Source organism: Amblyomma maculatum, chromosome 9 (genome assembly GCF_055883805.1).
Source record: "Amblyomma maculatum isolate TAMU_Amacu chromosome 9, ASM5588380v1, whole genome shotgun sequence".
In the NCBI taxonomy this organism is placed as follows: Eukaryota; Metazoa; Arthropoda; class Arachnida; order Ixodida; family Ixodidae; genus Amblyomma; species Amblyomma maculatum.
In genome coordinates, this window is record NC_139352.1 from 54,999,528 (window position 1) to 55,024,245 (window position 24,718).

Below are 24,718 nucleotides of genomic sequence, written 5' to 3' on the forward strand. Positions count from 1 at the left end.
AAGACACGCAGCGCAATGTTCCGAAAGTATACTCACTATCAAAGCCACCACAGCATGTGAGTGTGATTTCTACTAACGTCTATTTTTTCTGCGGTTTAGGCTTGTTCGATACCATAACTCTCATGCGTTGCTCTGGCCGGTTGGATACTACAAACTTCAGCCCTGTGCCTAAGCTTGTTTAGCAAACAACCTTGCATTCAAATTGCGCACAAAGGGAACGATACGGCTTTCCGCTGTTGGAGCTTGGAAATGCTTCATTAATTTCAGATTTGATAATAACAGGAAGTTATCACTGAAGAACCACATCATTCTCTTGTTGCAGAAATGAAATCTTTATAGCTTTCAAGAAAAAGAAAAAGAATTAGCAGTGTGAAAGAGATAGAGCAGTCTACATTCAGTGTATGAAAAGGGAACGCCTGGTTTGTATTCTGTTCTGGATTGTCTGCTAATAATGTTAATGTTATCTGATCCTAAAAAATTCCATCGTCCATGACGTCCCTATCAACAATGTGGTTATTTAAATGTTTTGATCGCCTTATGTCGTTCGTTTAGACAAAAATACAAAAGTACCAGAAGATACCTTATTACCGATCTAGAGAATCTGTGGTGTGTGAGCTTTTGACCTATGTCGTTTTTTTAGAAAAGAATACAAAAGTATTAGAAGACACCTTATTATCGATGCAGAGCATTTGTGGTGTGTGCGCTTTTGAGCATGAATTGAATTGTCTAAAAGATTACCCTTTAATAAGAATATACTACCATGTTGGAGACAAACATATTGACCCATATAGTACGTGACAGTTGTTGATAAATCTAATAACGACAGGAAGCACACAGCCGTCGTGTATATTAACAAGTTATTGTATATGCATAGCCTAAAAAAGCTTGAAGGAAGCTGAAAGAAAAGCCATACCGTTTTCTTTAGGAGGATCAAGATTGTCGTATTCGGCAGGATTTTCGGGAAGAATCGATTCCAGGTCCAGTGGTTCTTGCCTGAAATATAGCCAGTCGTCAGTTAGCTTTACAGTAGAAAAGAAAAATATACATGCTTTTCTTAAATTAGAATGCTGGTGCATCTTGTTGTTTATCCAGATCAAATAGATTTTATGAGATCCAACATATCATCCTTTGATCTATATTTAGGACGTACTCCAAAACGAACGAAAGACACCCCGAATACTCAACGCTAGAAAAACTGAAGTTTACATGGCACCTATAATAGCAAGAATAGAAGGAAGCATAATTGCAATGAAGCCGTAGGGAACGCCTCTCCTTAAAAATTACCTTGAAGGGCAAATTGCTTGCTTTACAGGAAAAAATGTTTTTTGAAGTCTCACATCTCTCGAGATATTTACTCAACGACCTAATATTTGTGCACAAATATCCGGTATGCATTATTTAGCATTAAACTTGCGAAAGGGGGGAATTAAAGATAAGCTGTGTTAAAACTACCGTTGCGTTAAGAAGGTTCAAAATTTCAGTGAGAAAGCAATCCACTTAAAAGAAAGAAACCAGACCAGGGCAAGCTACAGGTAAAGCGTAGTTAAGAGCACAGTAAACTAGTACCAGTGAAGGTTTTGGCTTAAGGTAAAAACAGAAACGTCAACTTCGGCACATTTTTAGGTGAGAAGTGCTAAAACTGTGCGGGAAACAATTTTGGGTTCAGAACGATGGAGACGCCTATTTTTAAAACGTTTTTGAAAATAGAAGCAGAGATATATTTTTTTGCGTATTACGTAACCGGCAAATAGTCCTCACAGTTCTAATGCGCGCCTAGTGTTATGTTTAATAACTCCGGAGGCATCACTTATCTCACCTCAACACTTTCTTGACGTAGAGCATGGACCGACATAAAATAATATTTAGAAAGAGCCTGTAGGGACAGATTTTCCTGCATGATACTGACGTTGGAAACATTCTTTCTTTCCTTCGGAACTTATTTTTTGCTTTCTTATTCTAGTTGCCTTTGAATCTTGCAGCCACTGTTGCCTTTTCGGCAAGCTGGTGCTGCACCACCGTGTCTAGGCTGCATAGCGATTCCTGCCAGCCGGCAGTAATTGATCTTTCTCTATTTACGTTCTTTTTTCGTGGTTTTCTAGCTGGCCTATACCATGTGCTATACGACAGTCACTACGCCACGGTATGTGCATTGTAGTTCATAGTCGGCAGAATGGAATGCGTGGTCTGTTCGATTATGAGTGCGTGTCTGTCTGCATTCCTCTCAGTGATATTATTTGTTCTTTATTTAGTTCCTTATCCGCTGCATCACATTTCCTTCTGCCTCGCGGAAAGGTTGTACGACCGTTTTCGGTGGTCAGCATATTTCTGCTGTTTTCGTTTAGTGGCCGGGGTTGGAATGCCCCAATGCCCAAGCTGCGAATTATGGGCCTTTGTGTACCATTTACGCCTTTGCTGCTATATCCCGCGGGATTATTCTGGCCTCCCGCTTGGTCTTACCTTTGACGTAGTTCCTGTACACCTTCTTGTGAGTACCGCATATGTGTAGCTAAAGAAATAAAAATGCTTACTTTCTCCGCTTGTGTAGAGTCTCTGCACTTGATACTGAGGTTCATTGTACGCTTACATTGTCTCTGCACTGTTTGTAATGTTTCTATCCGAGTATCTGACATTATCGTATTGACGCTCTTCGCCTACAATGCTTTGTCTGTAAATAATGAGTTCAGGTTATTTTTTCATTGCGTTTCTATGGCAGTAGCTGTTGCGTCGCTTCGTTGTACCTGGTTTTTCTTTGTATTGGTTTCATTTCGAAGAAGTTATCAAAATGTTTCGGATGTTTCGAATTTATCTTACTCTGCGTGCGTGTATGACAGTCTGAGTTAGTATGACAATTCGTTGCTCGTGCAGGTACTTGTGGTCGCGACTGCAGCAATATTAGCTGGACCTCCAACAATTCAAACCCTTTGTTGTGGATTCCGAGCTGGGTCGAGCAGCCTTTTGTTGAAGCGCATTTCGATGTCAAGGGCTCTCTTGTATGCCTTCCCAGCTGTTATTACGGTACAGAGTTTTATGAATACTAATACCTGTATTATATTCAAAGCATCATGCTCTTTCCTGGCACCATTCTTGTTTCTTTTTTTTCTAACTTTTGTGGTTGTCTGGTCTCCGTTGACATGCGTCTTATTACCTCTTGGTTATAGTCCTTTTTTCTTGCGGTAATCAGTCCAAGTATTCTGCCCCTTTAGAATTTTTTGATTCTGCCCACTGAGCCTCACCTCAACGAGTCCCCACATCTCGTTTCTCTGAATATTTGGAGTATTTAATTTTTTTGCAACGCGCATATTTGCCCACATTCTGCATAATCTTCGATTATGCTTGCTGCTTCCTGCAGTCAGGACATTTATACATCGCTGGCGTTGTTTCTGAACACGCGAACTACTAATTACAACTACCCCTCGAAATAAAACATTTGTGCGCCAATATTCAAAACGTTTTTAAATAATGCCATTCGTACTCTACTGTTTACTCTCGGACGTTATCCTTACTGCATTTCTTTAGAGATACAGAAATATCGGTGACTTATCAGAAGTGCGAAGATATCATAGTGATTGAACATGGTTATACTGCAAGCATGACTGAATGTACGGCCCACTTGGTACGTTTCTGTAGGTTAATAATTCTGTTTGACTTGGGCCAAGTTCTTGAGTTTCCCGAACTATAATTGGGTGTTACTGACGACATGGATGAAGATCCTAATACATGGATATGAAATTTGATGCATTTTGTCCCAGGTCAACCTTCCGGTTGACCCGATTCAAATTTTATATGTGGTGCGAGTCAGCTTTTACAGTGACTGTCGAATGCTGCTCGGTCCATTATACTTGGAGGTCAGGTTTAGTCCAGTTAGGCCAAGGTGAATTATCGGTGGATCAAACCAAATTTTTGGGTGCCCAAGGTGCCACCGCGGCTAAGAATTCTGTCATCCAGAAAGGTGAATAGTGGTAACTATATTGGCAGAGTGCTCACATGGTGCTATACTACCTGTAGGCTTAAGACTCGACATTGCTATGCTGAACTCAGAAAGTCAGTTGACGGTCACGCGGTCATATCCACCTCATTCTTTGCACAATTGGTCGCGAAATAGGTATTTCACTAAAACAAGTTTCCGATCATCTGCTCTTGGTCAGAGCCTCGTAGCGACCTAAGATAGGTAATACTTGCCGAACGCACAGAGCTTTCTGACTCATTCACAGAGCAACACAGAAATGTTTTAATAAAACCCTGAGAGCAGATGCATTTTCTGTAGCCAATTGATATGGTGGTGCACATGTGACAAGCGTGCCTGAAATCTTTAGTTATCGCAGCTGCGAACACTTCAAATAAAGAAACAAATACACGTGCAAATATTTATCCCTAAAATTACAATTTAGTATTTTTAGAGCTCCGCTTTAGGCCCCTGTTCTCTATTTGAGTGGCGTCGGCGTCACCGGTGGACAGCTTTAGGGTGTCCCAGGAGCCCACTCTAGGACCACTCTGTCACCGGCATACCTGTGGCCCACAATTTCGGTTGCTGTCACGCAACCTGTTCTTGTCATCCGGAACACAGTCGAATCTGACGGTCTGGTGAGTGTCAGTGCTGGATTTCGGAGGGATTCCTTAGCTTTCGCGCCTAGACTTAAGAACAAATCTCAATGCACTCATGCGGCAGAATAATTTGCTACCGGGGACCGCTTTTTATTGCTAGCCGACAGCAAAGTAGAAATTCTAGAGAGAGAGACGGATTGGAGAGGACAATAATGGGTCAGACAACGTGTGGCTAAGTGGTTTGAGGGTATGGTGGGAACAGGGCCATGCGCCACCAGCTGTAGGGAGAAGAGAGCAGTGACGGAAGATAGAGAAACGGAAGCGTAATGTGGAAGATGGAGGAGCAGAGTACAGTTTGGGCAGAAGATAGGAATAACGCTCAGTTCACGTTTAATGGGGCATATATACTATGCACCCGGGCAGTATGAGCGCGCCAACGATAAACGTGACCAGGGCACCCAAGCACTGTCCGAGACGAAGTCGACGAAGAATGCGACTCCTCCCTCCATTGCTCTGACCTCCCGTAACTCATGCATTCACCTGAAATATGACTGTGTGTGGGAAACTGAAGAGCGGTGTTTACGTGCCCATCTAGATGCATGTTTCTCTCGAATTCCCTCCCTCGGCTTGTGGCAAAGCCAAAATACCTGGAAAGATTACTCCATTTTCGCCTTATCTATTATCATATTTTCCTGAAACTTCTCATTTACTTTCTCGTCCCATATAGCTGAAAACGCGATGTTTGACTTTGTAACATTTCCACACTAAAATGATAAGTTCGGCATTTACCACGCTCTGACGACATATGGACTGCAATTTGCGTTATGCACGTAAGGACAATGTGGCACAAATTTCTAAAGCGAGTCTCTAAGTCAGCTCTTGAAACAGAAAAAAATGTCACAAAGGTTGCAAAAGGGAAAACGCATCACGGATGCCACGTGCGACACTTGGCAACTCTACTAACATGCTAATACCACAGTAGTTTTGCAACCTATGTGATATTTGATACGTCAGTTTCCTTTCACAAGAATCGATTGGAAGAATTCTCAATATGCAAACGCAGCCAAGTCTTCCATGTTTGGCGCGAAAAAGAAGAAAATGGGCATTCAGGCTCCGCCTTTGCGCAATGTCATTCCCACGCGTTTGCTGCAAGCTTTCACAAGATGCATTACCGACAAGGATAGAAGGATATGTTTTACGGCATAATACGGATATTACCTTGAATATAATTCTGAACATTTCTGGGTTTAACTCTGCTGAACCCATACGAAGCGAAAGCTTCGATATGTTTGGTTACGTTTCTTGTTACCCATTATCATCATCATCATCACTACAGCTATAATCATCATAATCAACTAAATGCACCGTCATTGTGATAGCTACTAGCCTTATTGACAATGATTGCAGCGTCGTTGTCATCGCTACTGTAACGATAAAGCTTTATCACCTACGGCCTCGTCATTTTCATCGCTACAATTATCTTCACGCTAGACAAGGAGAATTACGATTTGTTTCTCACATGCCTCGTGCGGTGCAGTGGTTTGTGCACTCTGCTGGGGAACGCAGGGATAGCGGCTGGCTCGGTTCACTGCGGAGACAATTGTTTTTTAAGTATCAGTGGGGTCTTTGCTGAACTGGTAGCATATACGCGCCGCGTGTTACCTCACGCATCAGGCAGCTACATGTGGTGCGACGCTATATCGGTGGTGCATGGTCTCTTCTTATAGCCCCACTTTGCCCTCTGCCTCATTTGAAGATAAAAAAAAGTCAATGCTGACTTTGGCCCGAGGTGGCGAAGCAAAGCTTTCGTTTAAACATATGTTGCACTCGAAGAAAAAATTATAATCTGTACTCACCTGGTGACTTCCATGGTGAAAAAGAGCAAAGTGTGGAGCAGGATCGCACGGAGACATGTCATAGCGAGGCTAACCGGTGACCGGTTCCATTGGCCCCACAAATGCAGTGTCCTGCGAATGAGATAATGGAACAGATGAGCAAAAAGGTGACCAAATTTTGTATGCACGAAATGTAACAGAGAGTATTTTTTAAACACTCCTTTCCGGGTAAAATTTAAAGAAAAATTTGGTTTCTAAAAAACGGCGCTATTGGGCACCACTAGCGCGAACGTATAATCTCTAATACATTAAATAATACAAGGACACGCAGTTTTCTAGGTAATTGCGTCTTATCCTTAAATTTTTCCCATCTTTTATACTCTACGTTTGTAAGTCAAAAGCAGCAGTTGTAAACAACACTCACTGTCCCTCATGTTTGTCTCTCTTAAGCAATAAATGTCGCACTGAAAACAGATGTAATACTGATTTTTATCGCGAACTTTCACAAACAGGTTCCGGCACGCTTTCTGACCACGTGGACTTGATAACGTAGCGAAGTTTGGCGTCACCTTGGTGAATATATTTAACGATGTGACATCAGAAACATCGAGAAATTACATTTCCATTAAGGCTTCCATAGAAGCGGTAGGAAGTGCTAAAGAATAAAGGAACGAAAGGTATAAAGATTGGTTTGGTTTATGAGTTTTAAGCTATTAGAAATGCCGTAATGGAGCGCTCCGGAAATTTTCATGACTTTGGTTCCTTTATGTGCTCGCACATCGCACAGCACAGGCACCTTGCTTTCCGCCTCATCGAAAAGCCACAGCTGTGGCTATAATCAAGGTATTTAGGTAGACATTAGGAAAAAGAAAACAAACCATGAAAGAGAGCAGTAGAAGGAGCAAATGAATGCAAAAACAACTATTTAATGTTCGAACTGTTAGTCGCCGGGCGAAGGCATGTCAGAAAGTTTGGCTTTCCTGTTATAATAGTTTTATATTGCCTCTCTTCAAGCGGGAGGATAAATTTTCCGGTTACGGGAAAGAGAAACGTTTAATGCTCTCGCTGTGTGAATGCCGATGTACAAGTCGTGGACATCACTTTGTCCACAAGGTTAATGCATCAAATTCATTTAATGTCACTCTACGTTTTCTGACCCTTCCCCTCTTCAAGTTTATCTTACTACCTGACAGCACCAAAATTGCTTAATGAAGTTATTCTTGATACATATACCGACTTAAGCAAAAGGGAATATTTTCCTAAATCATCTGTTTTGGTTAATTGCCTGCTCAATATTTCACGTACATTAACTACCGAATGACCATGGCGCAAAGGGAGAGAAGTGAGTGAGTGAAAATTTCATTGAATATTTCAAGGGTTTCGCGGTTGTGAAGTCTCCGTCGTCTTCTCTGGCGCTGGCGACTTGAGACTTCTCGTCAGCAAGGGTGGGCCCCTGTTCCAAGGCTCCACTGAGTCATGCCGCATCAGTCGCGTGCTGCACTAAGGCCCTTTGGGTCGCGAGCTCGCCGCTGGTGAGCCGACTCTCCCATTGCTCCGCACTCGGGTCTTCGTGTTGGTGGAATGCTTTGTTGCGTTCGCATTCCCACGTGATATGATAAAGTGTGTGGCATCGCACCAAGGGCAGGTGGCTCTGTATTGTGTCGGGAACATTTTATTAAGTATGTGTAGGTTAGGAAAGGAGTTGGTCTGTAATCTGCGCCAGCCGGTCGCTTCCTCCTTTGTTAGGGCTTTGTGTGGTGGTGGATATCTAATTCTAGCTCCCCTATGCAAGTGCAAGATCTCTGCGTATCCCCCCTCGCAAGCCTGTAGGCGGAGCTCCGGAGCATTTGACTGCCCTGCTAGGAATGCGTAACCTCGAGCTAGGCTGTCTGCCCTTTCATTTCCCCCTATGCCCGTGTGGCCCGGGATCCAGATTAGGTTATGCCTGGGTTTCTTCTCGGCGAAGGTTGCCCCGCTGAGTATTTTAAGGGCTGTTCTGCTGATCCTGCCCCTCGTGTAGTTCCTGCACGTCTCCTTCGAGTCCGTCAGTATGTTGAGAGATCGGCCCATTCTGTAGCCTTCTGCTGCCGCCAGCGCGACGGCAATTTCTTCGGCCTCCGCTGTGCCGGCGACCTTTGCCGTGGCACACGTGATCATGTTTCCTTCCTTGTTTACCACTACCGTCGCGGCTACGCGTTCTCTCTCGCGCGGATATATGGCAGCGTCCGTGTATATGGTGTTGTCTAACTGGGCTAGCGTTCTCTCAACGTACTCGGCCCTCGCTTTTCGTCTGTTTTCGTGAAGATTGGGGTCCATGTTTTTCGGCAATGGTCCCACGTTAGTGGTTTTCCTAAGGTGGTCCGGTACGTCCGCGGATCTGTCTACCAGTCGGCTCGTGTCCCGACCCAACCTTCTTAGGAGCGCTCGTCCCGTGGGGGTGCCTCTGAGTCTCGTGATTTGCGTTCCCAGCAGAGCTTCGGCGAGCTCGCTGAAGGTGTTGCTGATGCCTAGCTGGAGCAACTTTTCGTTCGACGTGTGCTTGGGTAGGTGCAGAGCAGTCCTGTACGCCTTCCTGAGAATGATGCCGGCTTGCTCTTTTTCCGCCTTGGTCGTCGCGTGGTACGGCAGGGAGTACGTGACTCGGCTGACAATTAGGCTGTAAACTAGCTTGAGAGTGTCTTCTTCTCTCATTCCATATCTCTTTTGGGAGACTCTGTTGATCACACGGCCCACCTGCTCTGCCGCCTTACTCAGCAGGCTGATGGTGTGGCTGCATTTCCGGCTTCCTTGCAACCACATGCCCAGGATCTTTATCATGTTCTTTTCCGGGATGTTCTGTCCCTCGATAACGACCTCCAGTGTCGCTTGGGTGGGATGCTTGCCGACCCTGAGGAGTTCCGACTTCTCCGTCGAGCATCTTAGGCCCCTCTCTCTGGTGTAAGTTTCTACGCAAGTTGCCGCTTCCTGTAGTTTTTCTTGCTTCTCCCCGAGTGATCCTTGGGTGACCCATATCGTGATGTCATCGGCTTACATCGCGTGTTGGATGCCCTGGATCTCCTTGAGCCGTCTTGCAAGTCCAATCATTGCCACGTTGAAGAGGACGGGCGATATGACGAATCCTTGGGGTGCGCCTTTGCACGGCATGGGGAAGGCGTCGCTTCTCAGCTCGCCCAGCCCCACGGTCGCCGTTCTGTCGCTGCCACAACACACGGGGAACTTTAAGTGAAATTTGAACTCTGAAGACACTATATAAAGCGAGCGCTTAATAATGCCAGCGCAATCTGTCTATTGCCGTCAGCCAAAAAACGCAGGAGAATTTTGACCATAACTGATATTGTGTGAAGGCGGGACTGAACGAACTTTGTGTGGCTATGGCCCTCAAGCGTTGAAGTTGCACCTGTTCATGTGGCAACATCTTGGTACTGCCGCATCAACGGACGACGTAGAGCCGTGGTTTCCATGATCAGCTCTGGTGCACGGCGCTATCTACCTCAGCAACCATGACTTTAACCCTATTAGTGGTGTCATCTGGCAGCCGCTGCGAGAAATGTTGAAGGTTTAAGCCAACTTAAACTTGGTGGTAATGAGTGGAAGCATCAGCTGCGGGTTCTCAGGAGTTAACACGCTTGGTTACAGAATTCGAGGGACCATGTTCTCTCAGCTGCGATAAGCTGCATATCTCTCTTAACTGGCTGGCGAACTTGAAGTACCGGTCGTAGAGAGTCGCACGTTGAAGCCTGTATACCGGACCTAATTCTAATTACCAGCACTAGGCCACCTGGCTTTGGTATCACGAAACAGCTGAGCGAACCAAGCGTTAGATTGTAGTGCAGCGGCACAAGCGTTAGATTGTTCAAGGCTGTGATTTTCCAGATTAGTGCTTTCGCAATAATAAACGATACAATACCTAGCAGTAGTAGTAGTAGTAGCAGTAGTAGTAGTAGAAGACATTTACTCGGCCAAAATTACAGGCTGAGCTTTCGACTGACTGGGCGATCAGTCGGCACCGACCTTCCCCTTCAGCGCCACGCCAGTCGAGCCAGGAGGGGATGGAAGGGGAGGGATACGAACCTGCCTGCTGAGCAGCCGGGCTGTGAAAGATGCAATGGGATAGGTTCTGATAGCTTGGTTGGATAGCTTGGTATTGCGAAAATGCATTACTGGCAGTTTGGTCAAGTATTCTATGAAACTTGTACCATATGAAACGGCAAACTACAGACGAGTGATGGCCCTAGGTTCTGCCTTGCGTGGTGGAGTAAGGCGTGTCGCAGAAACGTCGGCGTAAGCGTTTCGGGGCTGTAGCGCGAAAATGAGTACGAAGCAAATAAATAAAAAAAATGTTTTATTCGGTTTGTTGAGTTTATCGTCTCAAAGCCACCCAGGCTAGGACAGAAGCCGGAGTGGAAGGCTCCGGAAATTTCAACCACCTGGGCTTCATTAATGTACACTGACATCGCACAGCATGCGGACACTTTTGAGCTGCGAATTCATTGAAACCCCGCTGATGACGGTTGAGTTAGAGTCCGGGTACATCGGCACAGTAGTCTTTCATGTTATCCACTGTGCTACCAAGACACGGCCTACATATTCTCTACAGTTGTTTTTGAGGGAAAGGAAGACGCAGCATTTGCTAGTTTTTGGCGGATAGGTACAGTCAACTACATCAAGGTAATTTGGAACAGGTGACGCGGTATCAGAAGTTTCAGCCCTAGCAGTAAAGTTATGCTAAAGAATACAGTGTCTGAGATATCTGTTAGGAGGTGAACGGCAAAATCCTTGTAGTAGTAGTAGTAGTAGTAGTAGTAGTAGTAGTAGTAGTAGTAGTAGTAGTAGTAGTAGTAGTAGTAGTAGTAGTAATAGTAGTAGTCAGTAGTTGTAGTAGTCAGTAGTAGTTGTAGTAGTCAGTAGTAGTAATAGTAGTAGTCAGTAGTTGTAGTAGTCAGTAGTAGTTGTAGTAGTCAGTAGTAGTAGTAGTAGTAGTCAGTAGTAGTAGTAGTAGTAGTAGTAGTCAGTAGTAGTAGTAGTATTAGTAGTCAGTAGTATTAGTAGTCAGTAGTAGTAGTAGTAGTAGTCAGTAGTAGTAGTAGTAGTAGTAGTCAGTAGTAGTAGTAGTATTAGTAGTCAGTAGTATTAGTAGTCAGTAGTAGTAGTAGTAGTAGTCAGTCAGTAAGTAGTCGTCAGTAGTAGTAGTTAGTAGTAGTAGTAAGTCAGTAAGTAGTAGTAGTAGTTAGTAGCAGTAGTAAGTCAGTAGGTAGTAGTAGTAGTAGTAGTAGTAGTAGTAGTAGTTATTATTAGTAGTAGTAAGTCAGTAAGTAGTAGTAGCAGTAGCAGTAGTAGTAGTCATCCTTACTTATAGAATAATTTACGAAATGAAAAACATGTTCAAAGGTGTTAAACTGTTAAAAATGGAAAGCCAATGTTTGCTGATGCTAAGTACCGCTGTATAAAAATAAAATAAATAAAAAAATGCAAACATCATCCGAGTGTGCGAAACGCAGGTTATACCCTGACGGAGCTTAAGTGGTGTCCCCCTACTCTTTACTAGAAAATATGGACAAAACTTTTAACGTGGCTATGACAGTGTTTTGAGCAGCAAATATCATTTTATGGAACGATAGATGAACCTCATGCATGACGTCAGATTTTTTTGGAATAACAGCTATATCAACTACCCATTCATAACGCCTTTATACAAGGGTCACCTCGAGAACGCTAAGTGAATACGCGCAGCAAGGAAGAACAATAGTCATTGCCAAGAAGAAAAGTAAGGCAAGAAATCTTAATATAATATATACGTATCTTAAGGTATGTGCTGTCTCAAGTCAATGTTCTTACGCTTAGAGAAAATGTTAAGCTGGTCATAAGTGCTTTAAAACAACCTTGGCAATGAGCAAACCGTTAATTGAGGCAACTACACAAAATTTAAAAAGTAATATCATAGAATAAAACTTGTTTATTTTGCTTATATTTCGTTTTGTGTTGATTTTTATTGCAACGAGCAAACACCTTCTCTGCAAAACAAGGCGTTAATCACACAGGCACAAGGACAGTAGACTTTCCTGCAGAAATCACTGTGCGTTTTGTGCAACTCCTAACGTTATCCTATAGGAAACGCTGTCTATTCACTCTCCTATTATAACTTGGTTACATTCTCCTCCAGGCTGGAAGTTTCAGATGTCTGAAGGTCGCCAACAAATCTAAGACGTCCTAAGTTGCTTTCGAGTATGGTGCGGCAGTAATACACAAGGCTTCGCATTTTCAAGTAGGTTCACAAGCAACGTTCCAGAAATGTAGAAAAAAAAAAAAAAGACGGGAGAAGGAACCAAAAAAACGAGATCAAATCAAACATGACCAATAGCTCGCGGCACTGCCAATGACGAAAATGTGCTAATCAATGAACTAGTGCTATTTTTTGCAGAACCGGAAATGGAATATCCGTGTTTATTGTATAGCACGCGTAAACATTCAGACATGCCACGAGCCGCACAAAGACTGCCGTCGCCCTGTCCATGGAGACCTGTGTGTACTCTTATGATAAAAGAAGAGTCCTTTGTGAAAAATGTCAATACTTGCGAAATGAATGAAGGAAATTCGAGAAAGTAAACTTCCGGCGATAGTTCCAGTTATAGTACGAAACAGGCGTAGTTTACTTTTTGGGCGTGTTTGATTTCACAGTTCTCATTCATACAAAAGCAGTGCCCGAATTGGAGGAGGTACAAGCATTCAATGCTTGACAAAAATCCTTCATGAAACCAGATATAACCTTTACATTTATATTTTATTTGAGAGGATGAGGAAGTGGCAGCTATAAACTGTCATTTAGTCTGCAGTTCCTATTATGCAGTATTTTTAGAAATGATCTAAGCCACTTCAACAAACTGACATTGTCCCGCTTGTTTAATATTGTTCTTGAGACACTGGCCTCTAGAAAGATTATTTCTCATTATTCGCCTAATAACTCTGCTTAACGCTTAGCTCATTTTGTTTTTGATTTCTTGAAACCTCATATTAAATGTGCACAGTACACTCAAGAAAGACAGCAAAGGCCCTCATCACCTGCGATTTTGTAGAAACGATCAAATCACTCGGCATTGTTGTCCACCGTAATGACGATCGCATTACACGCTACAGGCTATGCAGTACACTATTAGTCGACATTGATTTTCTTAAAAATCACAGAGATGATAGGAATGTTTCGACGCCGTACTAGACAGTAATATATATCAGTACTGTACACTGACTTTTTCTTGCCTTTCTTGTCACCGCAGCGCCTATTTCTGCTGATGTTACACCGCGAAATATTTTCGAAATGTTGATGAACTCCCCGGGGGGGACAGGAGAAACGGACATTTTAATCGGGCAACGCATGCAGAAAATGCAAGCATGATGTCGCAATTTCTTGTAAGGAGTGCACTGCAACGCAGTTTGTGTAGTTTGGATGGTGTAACCGGTGTATAATGCTGCAGGGCAACGTTGCGATCAGAAATATAACGAAAACATCAAAATGTTTAAGACCACAGACTTGTTTACATATATATTATAAAAAATAGGGCTAGAAGATAATAAGATAAAAGGGACATATATAAAGCTGAGCACCGAAGGCTATTTTTTCGTTCCACAGTATATGATTCATAAGTGCCAGCAGTTACTTAATGAAGCAGAAACACATGTGACAAAGTGGAGAGTGCAGCCCATGTAAGGTTGTAGAAGAAGGAATTCTAGGCTACGCGGTACCCTGTAGTGATATTCCACGTGATTGTAGAAGTAGAACGTGGATCTCCGCATTGATAGAGCTGTACAGTCAGCGGATCAGCAGTCTCCCAGTGAAAAACACAATAGTTAGATGTTTTTCTTCCTAGACATACATACTTTCGCTTAACCATAGGCTCCTGTACTTTTCATACCCGGTCATTCGCTCGGGCACAGCCTTTAATGATCGTTATCTAAACCTCCTGGATACGACCGTCGCCTCATGAGGAGCACCAAATGCTAGGTGTTTCACCGTAGTGAAGCAATGTTCCGCAATTAGGCGCTCGCATCGCAAGAGTCTCGTTTCATGTACAGCCCTTCCACTTTCCACCTTCGTGGCGGCCTACGCATGTCATTTTCAACATGCGTTGCGAGCGCCTCATTACGGAGAAGCGCCTCATTCATTCATTCATTCATTCATTCATTCATTCATTCATTCATTCATTCATTCATTCATTCATTCATTCATTCATTCATTCACAGCGGCGAGCCCCTAGTTTTTCGCTCGACATCAAGTGGCAACTAATTGCAGTCTGTACTGGGTGCCCAACGCTAAGTGGAAGAGACGGTTCGAAAGTAGCGCGAGGTGCATTTAGTTAGTTTTCTACGCACGGCGCCGCCACAAGTAGCAGCACCACAACTGAAGGGACCTGTTACTAGGCGGTCGCATGGCACAAGCGCTCGATATTTATGCATCTATCATGTTTAAGTGTTCCGAAATACTTATTTTAGCCTGAAGGCAAATCTGTATATAGCCGTCCTCTTCAAATTTCTCCTTCAGGAGCGCGTTAGAACAGTACACTCTCTTGTAGAACCGATACTGACGTAACGTATAATGCACTTCACGTATAACGCATTTCTTTCTAGAGAGCACATAATTACCATTTTCCTGGCATGGCCAAATGCGCAAAATATCCAAGGCAAAAGCTGAAACTATTCTGCAGGCGGAGAGATTCCGCGAGTCGGTTCTAGTCATTACTATGCCCCTGTAAGCTTAGTTACCAACTATGCAACCAGCTAGGGATTGTTTTCGGTGACGGTTTTTTGTCAAACAAGGCAACCTCCCTTAGTGTCCTGCGATGTACAGTCTTTGTCAAAAGTTTAGAGCCCAGGGGGTCTGCTTCTGGGCCAGTTCCTGCGGCTTGTAATGAATTTCCGGTATTCCAACTTTGTTGATGGCAAGATTTTTTGTCCTACCCCTTCAGTGGGAAAGGGCTAAACTAATTCTACATCAGTGCCCCTATTTGGCTCAGAAGCGGACCCCCCGGGCTTTACACTTTTGGCAAAGGCTCTACTTATAAAGAAGACGGGCTTGCGCTCGAGTCACGTGGTCTTCGCCTAGGTCGCACGCCTGGCTGGTCTCTCTAAACGGTGACTGCTGTTACTCCTTTAGTTTACAAGCCTTGTAGAAAGAAACCACTACCTTACATTTGGTGGAGGTGTTGGATAAAATCCACCCTCTCGCCCTACAGCTTCTCGGTCGCTCGTTACCAACTCCTGCGATGCCTGATGACGACAATTACCAAGTCGTACAAGTTGACTCTGCAGTCATTTGTCCCTGCTCTGCCCGCCAGCTACACCCCGCGATCTTCAGCAGCATTGACCACCATGATGTTGAGGAGTGGCTTACATCCTATAGCGTGTGAGCGCTTATAACAGAGGGGACCCGGAAACCAAGCTTAACGACGTGATTTTCTATCTCACTGACGCCGCAAATATATGGTGTCGGAATCACGAAGCGGACGTTTCATCATGGTCCATTTTCAAAGTCAGCTTCACTGGAAATTTCTGCCACCCGGCTGTGAGAAAACTCCGCGCTGAACAGCTATTGCGTGTGCTGTCTCGAACTTTAAAAGTTACCCAGTTACATTGAGGACATCATTGACCTTGTGCAAGCGCATGAACGCGCAGACGTCCGAGGCCGAGAAGATCAAGTACATTCTCACAGCTGCATTGCTTCTAGGCAGACGACACGTGTTTTTGTGCTAAGAAATTAGGTAATTATGACAGTAAGAAATGGGAATAATCATCGTGCTTAGTTTGCATTAGGCGTTCAGCTAAGTAAAATGCGTATATTTGAATATTGAAGTTTTTTATTGCTGGCACAGTTCACATAATTATAGCGCCTGCCGTTTCTACATAGGAACGCCAGCAGAGTCGGCATAAACTAAAGTTCCCTGACACGTCGTTCCACGAGCAGCGCGCGCGAGCGCAGCATTACTCTTTCTTCCACCGTGGCCTTGAACGCGCCGGTCGGCATTCATTGATATCGGTGCCTGTGACGGGAGTGGATAATATAGAAGCCTATGGCTTAATCCTTTTAACATTTGGCTTCGATTTTCAGCTCAATGTGTATCACTTTTCTACCATATTTTATAACAAAATTAACGAAAGCAATGCCTTCTGCAAGCTATGATTAGCAGCGTTTTTTTTTTTTTTTTGTAATGCTAAACCTTTCTGTGGTGTCGAGAACTGTAACTTAAAATTTCCTCCTCAAGACGTTAACTTGCCTTCTGTTACGGCGTCGCCGCCAACGTTCGAGAACGTTTCGATGAGGTCTAAGCGCATCTCCCGAAAATTCGGTCACTTAATTGTGGTGAACTATACGGCGCTTGGTCATCTGATGAGAAGGGAGGAGTCGCTGGAGAAAGATTTGGTGTTGGGAAAGGTTGAGGGTCGCTGGAGAAGGGGTAGGCAGCAAACGCGATGGTTAGATGGCATCCTCGAGGCACTGCAGATGAAGTTATGGGATGTTAGGAAGATAGTGAGAGACCGGAAAGCGTGGCATGGCATGGTCCATAGGGTCACGAAGAGTCGGACACGACTGAACGACTGAACTGAACTGATACTGCGCTTAGTAACGCGAGGGAAACCCCGTCTTTAGCACACGGCTGGATACAGGAAGCGCCAGATTATTAGGACGCCTAGAGTTGGCGCTCCTGTTGTTTTCAACTTTTGGCCCTATCGCTATGCTGCCTACTGAGCGTACTGCGATCGACGCGGGTTCTTTACTTGGGGAGCACGCTGTGCATTTAAGGGGTCTTTATCCTTACCAATCCGCGGACGTCGTCGAAGGGATAACTTTGTCAGCTGAAAAGTGCAAAAAACGGTATAGAGCTGTCGCTCCTTGATCCTAACAAAGTTGATGATACAACGAATTATACAAGCATGACTCCTACGACGCAACCTGAACCAGCTTTTAGAATCTACATACTTAGCATGAATTGCGTATCAAGCAAGTACAGTTACCACGTCTAGAAACTATCAGATTGTGTTTAAAAAGAAAGCGCAAGAACCGCGTTTCTCTTCAGGTAGAGAAAGCAGCAATTATTAAGCCATACTTTGCTGTAATCTAAACAAAACTGCTGTCAGCCAATTGGTGCCAGGCATTGTACATGTAAGACACATCTGTAATTATTAGAGGGGTTGATCCATTCTAACTTCCCTCGAATATTAACAAGAAAACATGATCGAGCAAAATCCATCGCAGTACAAGAAATGTCACAATTGTTTTTGGTCATACACTATCGGGATTCTTTAATTCTCCTGATAAAGTTGTTCCCTCCAAGTCACTAAATCAAATTGAGTCAGCATATTGTGAAGAACACGAAAAACACCAGTGAATGTTCTCCGTTGCTGTAGTTATCAGGTAGGTGCCTCAACATAAGATTTTACAAAGGGGTGAAGTGTGCTGCTATGTTGGGCAGCTGGGCTGCTCTCGAAGTACAGGGAAGTGTTGACGACTTCCTGTCTTAACAGCCCAGTCATACCGGCTTTTCCAAGGGTCGTAAAATGGTGTATAGGTGATTTGATAGGATAGAACCTTTGTCTCTATTACTACTCTCCCTATCACAAGGGCACCACTGTTGGTAAAAAAGACCTACCCGATAGCCAGCTCGAACAATGATAATAGAGTATATGGTATGTAGGTCAACTATTCCGCCTGATTCTAACATAGTGCTTAGTATATCATTAATTTGAAAACATGAATAATGAATACCCTTACCTGTCTGACATATTTTGTCGTGCGTGGTAGATGTTTACACTCACGAAACAATACGCCAACCATGTATAAGCACATAACCTCCATTTCAGTTACACTAGGATGAGCGTCGTGTAGTATTTTCGAAGAGGCTAGCGCGTAACAGTGATTTATGTAGCCTTTTCCCGTGGTTGAGCTCTTTATTATTAGCTACAAGGATCCACTTTAAAATTGTATGTATAGCTGACAGGAAGAAAAGCGGGTTGTCGCACGCCATCTTTGATATCGTTAGATCACTAAGCTCATTTCTTAATCGTTTATATGGGCTTGCCGAAATTATATGCATATATAAAAATAGCGCAGTTAAAGATGTCGCATTGAAGAACGACGCCTATCAAATATGTCAGTGTTTCACACATATAAGATATGCGGAGTGCTATAATTCGTCTAAATGTTCACTACTCCAAATATAAACCTATTGAGCGTAATGTTAACATGGGAAAACATCAGCATAATTTTCATTTCTTGATCTTCTCTATACTGATTGCTGCCAAATTCGAATGGTTAGAAAACGGATTGGGGTAGATAACGATAGAGATCCGGAGGCAAAATCTGTAAAGCAATCAATTTGTGTACGGCACAGTATAGGTTGCGCAGAACCTGATTAGTTGCTCACGGGTAAATATATCTTCACCAATCCCATTTAATCCATTCTTTTTCAACACATATCTCCCTTCTCTCCTCGGCCTTCTTACAGTACCAGCACACAGGAAGCTAGTTAGTTAGCTGACACGTATTCCCAGATGTAATTAAGTTCATGTTTAGTCTTTTTAATGCAACAGCCCAACTCACGCGGAATATCCTATATAAGAGCCCCGGTGATTTTGGCATTAGCGTTCTCCTATAGTGCACTGATATTGCAGAGTACAGAGCCATATTCACCTCCGCCTCACTTCAAACACCGCGGCTGCTTCCAGGATTGAACCAGCATATTTAGAACGACTCGTCGAGCTCATTGGGCCATTGAAAATGGCCCCTATGCCTGGCCTGATAATGCCGCATTGTTAGCTCAGCATATAACAAAGCCATTTGTTTTACTGCAAAATTTAGGAAAATTACTCTGTTGTTTTCGTTGACAAAGAACGCACTTTTTTTGTGCTGTAAAAATCCAAAGTCAAATCCCTTTGTTTTTATTTCTGCCGCACAACATTCATCTACATAAATACATTGAGCAGTAATATTCATTTCAGTAATGCAGCTGAATAAAATGTTGATGCCCTTACGAAAACAGCCGAACTGTTTCATTACGCAATCTTCTGAGCAGGAGCTACTCCTGGAGAAATTGTTGAAAATGCTCATCAAGGATCACAAATCCGGATTGCGAGTATCGGGAATCGGCGCTCGAAATTTAGTTGCTGTCAACGATCAGAATTGTTCACGAGCGAGGTTTAAACCAAATATTAATCTGTTTTGATGAAACACCAAAGTATGTTGTTTCTGTACGCAAATGCAGTCAATGAAAGAGATGTATTTTACTTTCTGAAGTAATTTGTCTTCACAAATGCATATCCGATGCAAAAGAGCCAAATGTAATCCCGCATAATCTTGATTCTTTATAGTTTTGGGCAGTATGCTTCATGTCAGCCCCTGCGGAAGTAATCGTCGACGGTCCCAACATTATGCGCTTTCACGCGCATAGGTGAATGCGGGATAGAATCCCGGCAGAGGCGGCCGCTTTTCGATTGAGTCAAAAAGCAAAGAGCCCGTGTACTGTGCGATGTCAATGCACTTTAAAAACTCGCAGGTGGTCAAAATTTTTGGAACCCTTCACTAAGCACCTCTCATTGCATAAGTTGCTTTGGAAAGTTAATGCCCATACCATACCATACCATACCATACCATACCATACCATACCATACCATACCATACCATACCATACCATACCATACCATACCATACCATACCATTTTCGAATATATAGATTGATTCTAGACACTGGTTGTTCCATGGTTTATGCGGTTTACCTTCCCGAATCCGCTCAGGATGTGAGAGGCACTATATTAGACCAGTATGAAAATTTCGGCCACTTGGGGTTCGCCTCCATCGAAAAGTAGCTGTCGCAGCCGGCATTTGATTCGGCATCTTTGGGCACAGATGTCGAGTGCCCTAACATTGGTACCAGTGTGGTAGGTCTCCTAGACACTCATATTGTCTCATTGCGTTCAGCTAAAAAGAATACCGGCAATTATTAGGAGCCCTGCAGATTCCTTGTGAAAAATGCAAATATATTCAAAGGTAATATTCACATACAGCGTGGACCTCGGGGGTGGCCTCGTTCTGGGTAATAAAAAAACTCATCATGAGGGAATATTACGCGCCTGTAACTCAGAGTCGGGGTTGTGACAGGGCTAGCCATCTGGCAGGAAATCAGTGTTCGGACGCTTCTCAGCAATTTCCTCTAACCGCGGCGTAATAGATTGAGCGAAACCCTCTACCTTGCGATTCTTCGCGCAGGAGCTGCAAGAACCCGAATCGTTGTTCTTTTGATATTTCGCCTGCCATCAACCCGCTGCTTGTCAGAAATCGTAGATACCATCTCTATACCGCCGCTTCAGAGGCTTAATTGAGGAGAATGTAAGTTTTTCACGCGGTTAATGCTTCCAGAAGCGTTCCGAAGTAACACAACACACACAGTTCACATGATAGCGCGATGTGTTCTTCAGCAGTATTTAAAGATCCACAGTGGGACAACAGCACCACCAAATAAGCTACCATCACCCGTCGCCTCCTCTTTCCCTATCTGCTCTGCGGTGCGTCTGCACGACGTGACCTGAATGTAATCAAATATTTCATCAGTTTCTATGCTGCTTTTTTTCAATGCTGGCGCAAGAAAACAACTGGTTTTATTTTTGAGCGTTTAAAATAAAACAATTCATGTTGGTTTAATCATGAAATCTGTAGAACATCAATAAAGCTCGCACAAGAACTTGACCAAATAGAAGCACAGTTTTTAATCAGAAATCATTTATATCTCTCTAACCTTGCCTGTCGTCATCAGTATAGCGCCTTCTTTAATGTAACGATGGTGCTATGTTTAAAATAAAAAAAAATGCTGCTCCATGCGTTTGTCACGCAGTGTTGCCTGGCTCTCTGGTTAAAAAAAAAATCTTCCTACATATATCATAAGGCCCAAGTAGAAAACAGGAACGCGAAAAAGAAATAGCTTCAAATGCAACTTCAGTCAAAGCATTCACAAAATGGATTAAATATACATGCATAAAAAGCTGTGCAACTTTCTTAGAGGATGGCAGTTTAGAAATACTTCTTCGTGGATCGAGGCCAAGGCCATTCCTCTCTGAAGCAGACGCTCAAAATATATGGTGGTCAGGGACGAGATCCTTCTTTCCCAGCCATATTTCTATTCTCCTATTGATCCTAATCGTTATGCTTTCCCCGAATTTAAATTGCTCCATTTTTAATTTTTACCCCACACATATTACGCGTACGATAAACTGGAAATTCAACGTAAAAGCGTTACAGGAAATTATATGTTTGTTTATAATTTTTTATTGAACGTTTTGTCATTTAAGCTGCATTTCTCGCGACGATACACTACTTTTTTACTCTAAATTCAAACATCTTTCCTCCAGCCGACATCAATTTAATCTGAATTATTTACACAGAAAGATGGAAAGGCTAAGCCCTAGAAAAAATCGGAGTGAGAACCGTAGCGCCTTTTTTATTTCCCAATTGAACCTAAATTGCCTGCCACGAAGAATGATTTAAACTCTAGCATTCTAATTACGGAAACAAGGCTACGCCGAAGGCCTATCACGCGCTTGACCAATTGACTGCGACAGAGCTGATTACGACCGTGTCAAGTGATCCCTGGGAGCTTAGGCTCTAACGAAGTTTCTATTACAAATGGCTTGAGGTACGCAATCAGTGCAGATGAGAGCCCGCTGGGGTAACATCGGGTGCTTTGGTTAATTTCAGCTCATCTCAATTCCTCGAATTCATCGCACAGCCGCCGGCATTTCGTGCAATCATCCCACCACCAAGGGCGCAGGCAAGCCCAGAACGCGAAGAGATGGCGCGTTGGTTACGCTCAGGTGGTCGATATGCCATGAGGATCATGTTGGTGAGCTGCAACGTAACTAATTAGCAACGGCGCTCAAGATCGGGTCGAAACTGCGTGCAGAGCTGTGCTGCGGGTGCGAAGAATTGCGGAGGACTACAGCGTTTACCTACGGATAGGTGGCGTCAGAGCACATGCAAGTTAAGGCCTTAACCGTGGCAAGAAAGATGATTACGGTGCTATCGAAATGACAGATAATTATATTCACACTACTTGTTAAAGGCTAATTAGATGGAATCGGTAGCGCCGCACTTCTCCACTTATTCAATCTCCTGCTATCCGCTGGGCTTCGAAGGAGACCAGAGAGGTTTTTCTTTTTCTGCTCACAAGATATTTACGTCCCAATTCGGCCAATTAGGGAGAACGTGCATCGAATGGATAAAAAATAATAAGGTTATTACATAACAAATACCTTGTCATAAAAATTGCATGTTCATCACGTAGTTAATATTAATAATAGCCAAACTCTTGGCTACCTCAGAAGCAACATTTCACATTGTCCTAGCCCACTAAAAGTTCTGCTTTAGAAAACTTTGGTTCGTCCAAAACTGGATTATGCAGCTTCTGTCCGGGACCCAGGTGTCGTTTCACTTATTACTGAACTAGAAAGTGTGCAGAATCGCGCATCTCGCTGTATATTGTCTAACTATTATCGCACTTCTAGCGTGACTGCCATGAAATCTTCCCTGTCATTGCCTCTTCTAACGCAACGCAGAAAAGTATTTCGGCTATGTTTGTTTCATAACATTTTTCACTATAATACATATCTCAGACAGAAACTTCTAACGCAATCGTCCTGCACTTCCTCACACATTGATCACCGTCACAAAGTAGGAATTCCATTATGTCGCACCAAATACTGCCATGACTCCTTCATTCCAAACACTTCTAACAGTTGGAATCACCTTCCTCGTTCCATTGCTGAAATCACAGATGCCATTGCTTTTCGTACAGCTGTTACTAACCTTTTTTGCTCCAATGTTTACTATCGTTTTGCTGTCATTTTTCATAATTTTGCTTGTTCACCATCTACTACTTGCTTGTGTTGCTGCTAATTTTGTATTTTTATATTTTGTTGCGCAGTCGTTGTAATTGCGCAGTTGCGCAGTTGTTGCGCTGTTGTAATTTACTATATAATGACCATTTAGTTTTGTGCGTTTTATTTTGCTTTATTGTGTTTTACTTTCTTTAGTTAACCCCACTCCCCTCTGTAATTCCCTTGGGCTCTGAGGGTAAATAAATAAATACGAAACGCTTCAAACTTATCATCACTATAGTAGGAAGCAGGTGATCTTTTCGCAGACTTGTATAACGCCCGTATGGAAGTAGCCTCCCTGCTGCGTCTTTAACAGGCTTGCCCTCTCAAACTGCCCATTGGTCTTCATTTCCTTCATTTTTGCTTTTGCATCACATCAGTTTTTAACGGCCACTAAGAGGCAAGCAGCCTTTGGGAAAAATAGAGGTGCAATAGTTATCTCAGTTCATATCACACGTTTCAAATGCACCAGGAAAAGATGCCATAAATAAAAGAGTTACATAATGAACACGAGAGTGAAGCAATCAGTAACTATGAATGAAAGTGTTACTTGCAGTGCTCTTTCCGCACTACCGTTTTCTTTAATTTAATTTTTTTTTTCCGGAAGCGTATATATATTTAAGTGTTGTGTCTTTTTCAGGCAAAAATATTACCTTTTGCCACAAACCTTGAAACTGCTTAATGTCTAAAAAAACCAAAAACAATTCAAATATTATATGAACTTAGGCTGTTTTAATAGCACTCGCTTAAAACAGAGAAAGGCTATCATTGCCCATCGGCTCCATTATAGCTTCAATGCCGTGGCCCAGTACCGATTTCATTCTTTTTCCTCGCATTAGCAACAGAATCCTGTAAGTCCCAGTTTTATGTGTAGCGCGTGCTCACACCTCATACAGAATGAAATGGTCACATGGGTCGCCAAAAACAGGTGTAGGCAGCAAAAGCAATCGAGTCAGCTGCAGCGAAGAAAGTGTGCTAAAACAAGACAAGTGATTAAAACCAATCTTTACCTACGCTTTAATGCTAACAAAATGACTTTGCATGTAACATTGCTCGGTAATAGAAACAAGTCTTCTGCAAATCATAAAGCCTTGAGTGGCTACACTATTTCTGCGCTTTGTTTGCGCCTGATTTGATTGAACTACATTTAAACATGTTATCGATGCAGAATATTTAGTATTGCTACTGCAAGCTATCAATAGGCCTGTCGTTTCAGGCATGTTTCATCGTCTGTGGCGAGCTGTGCAATTACCTTTAGAGTGCACGAAAAAACGTTTAAAGACGTCTACTGTGATTTATCGAGTGCTGTTTCCGTTTTATTTACTTCATTATTGAAATCATATATGGGAGTTTCATGAAAACAAAGGAATAATAAAACTAATCGCAGATGGAGACGAAAAGTTCACAGCATATCTATAGCATGACATTGCACGGAA

General features: G+C 43.1%; 1 protein-coding gene across 1 annotated transcript in view; it reads right to left on the minus strand.

The window, feature by feature from the left end:
* The window catches only part of LOC146179080 (glycine receptor subunit alpha-1-like), a 66,126-nt gene that overhangs the window by 17,015 nt on the left and 24,393 nt on the right, over positions 1–24,718 (minus strand). The window contains exons 2-3 of the mRNA XM_084579844.1: positions 6,399–6,509; positions 914–993 (exon numbers count right to left, since the gene is read on the minus strand). Of these exons, the coding sequence (XP_084435970.1) occupies positions 914–993; positions 6,399–6,460 (142 nt within the window). The 5' untranslated portion in view covers positions 6,461–6,509. The remainder of the gene's footprint in view (positions 1–913; positions 994–6,398; positions 6,510–24,718) is intronic.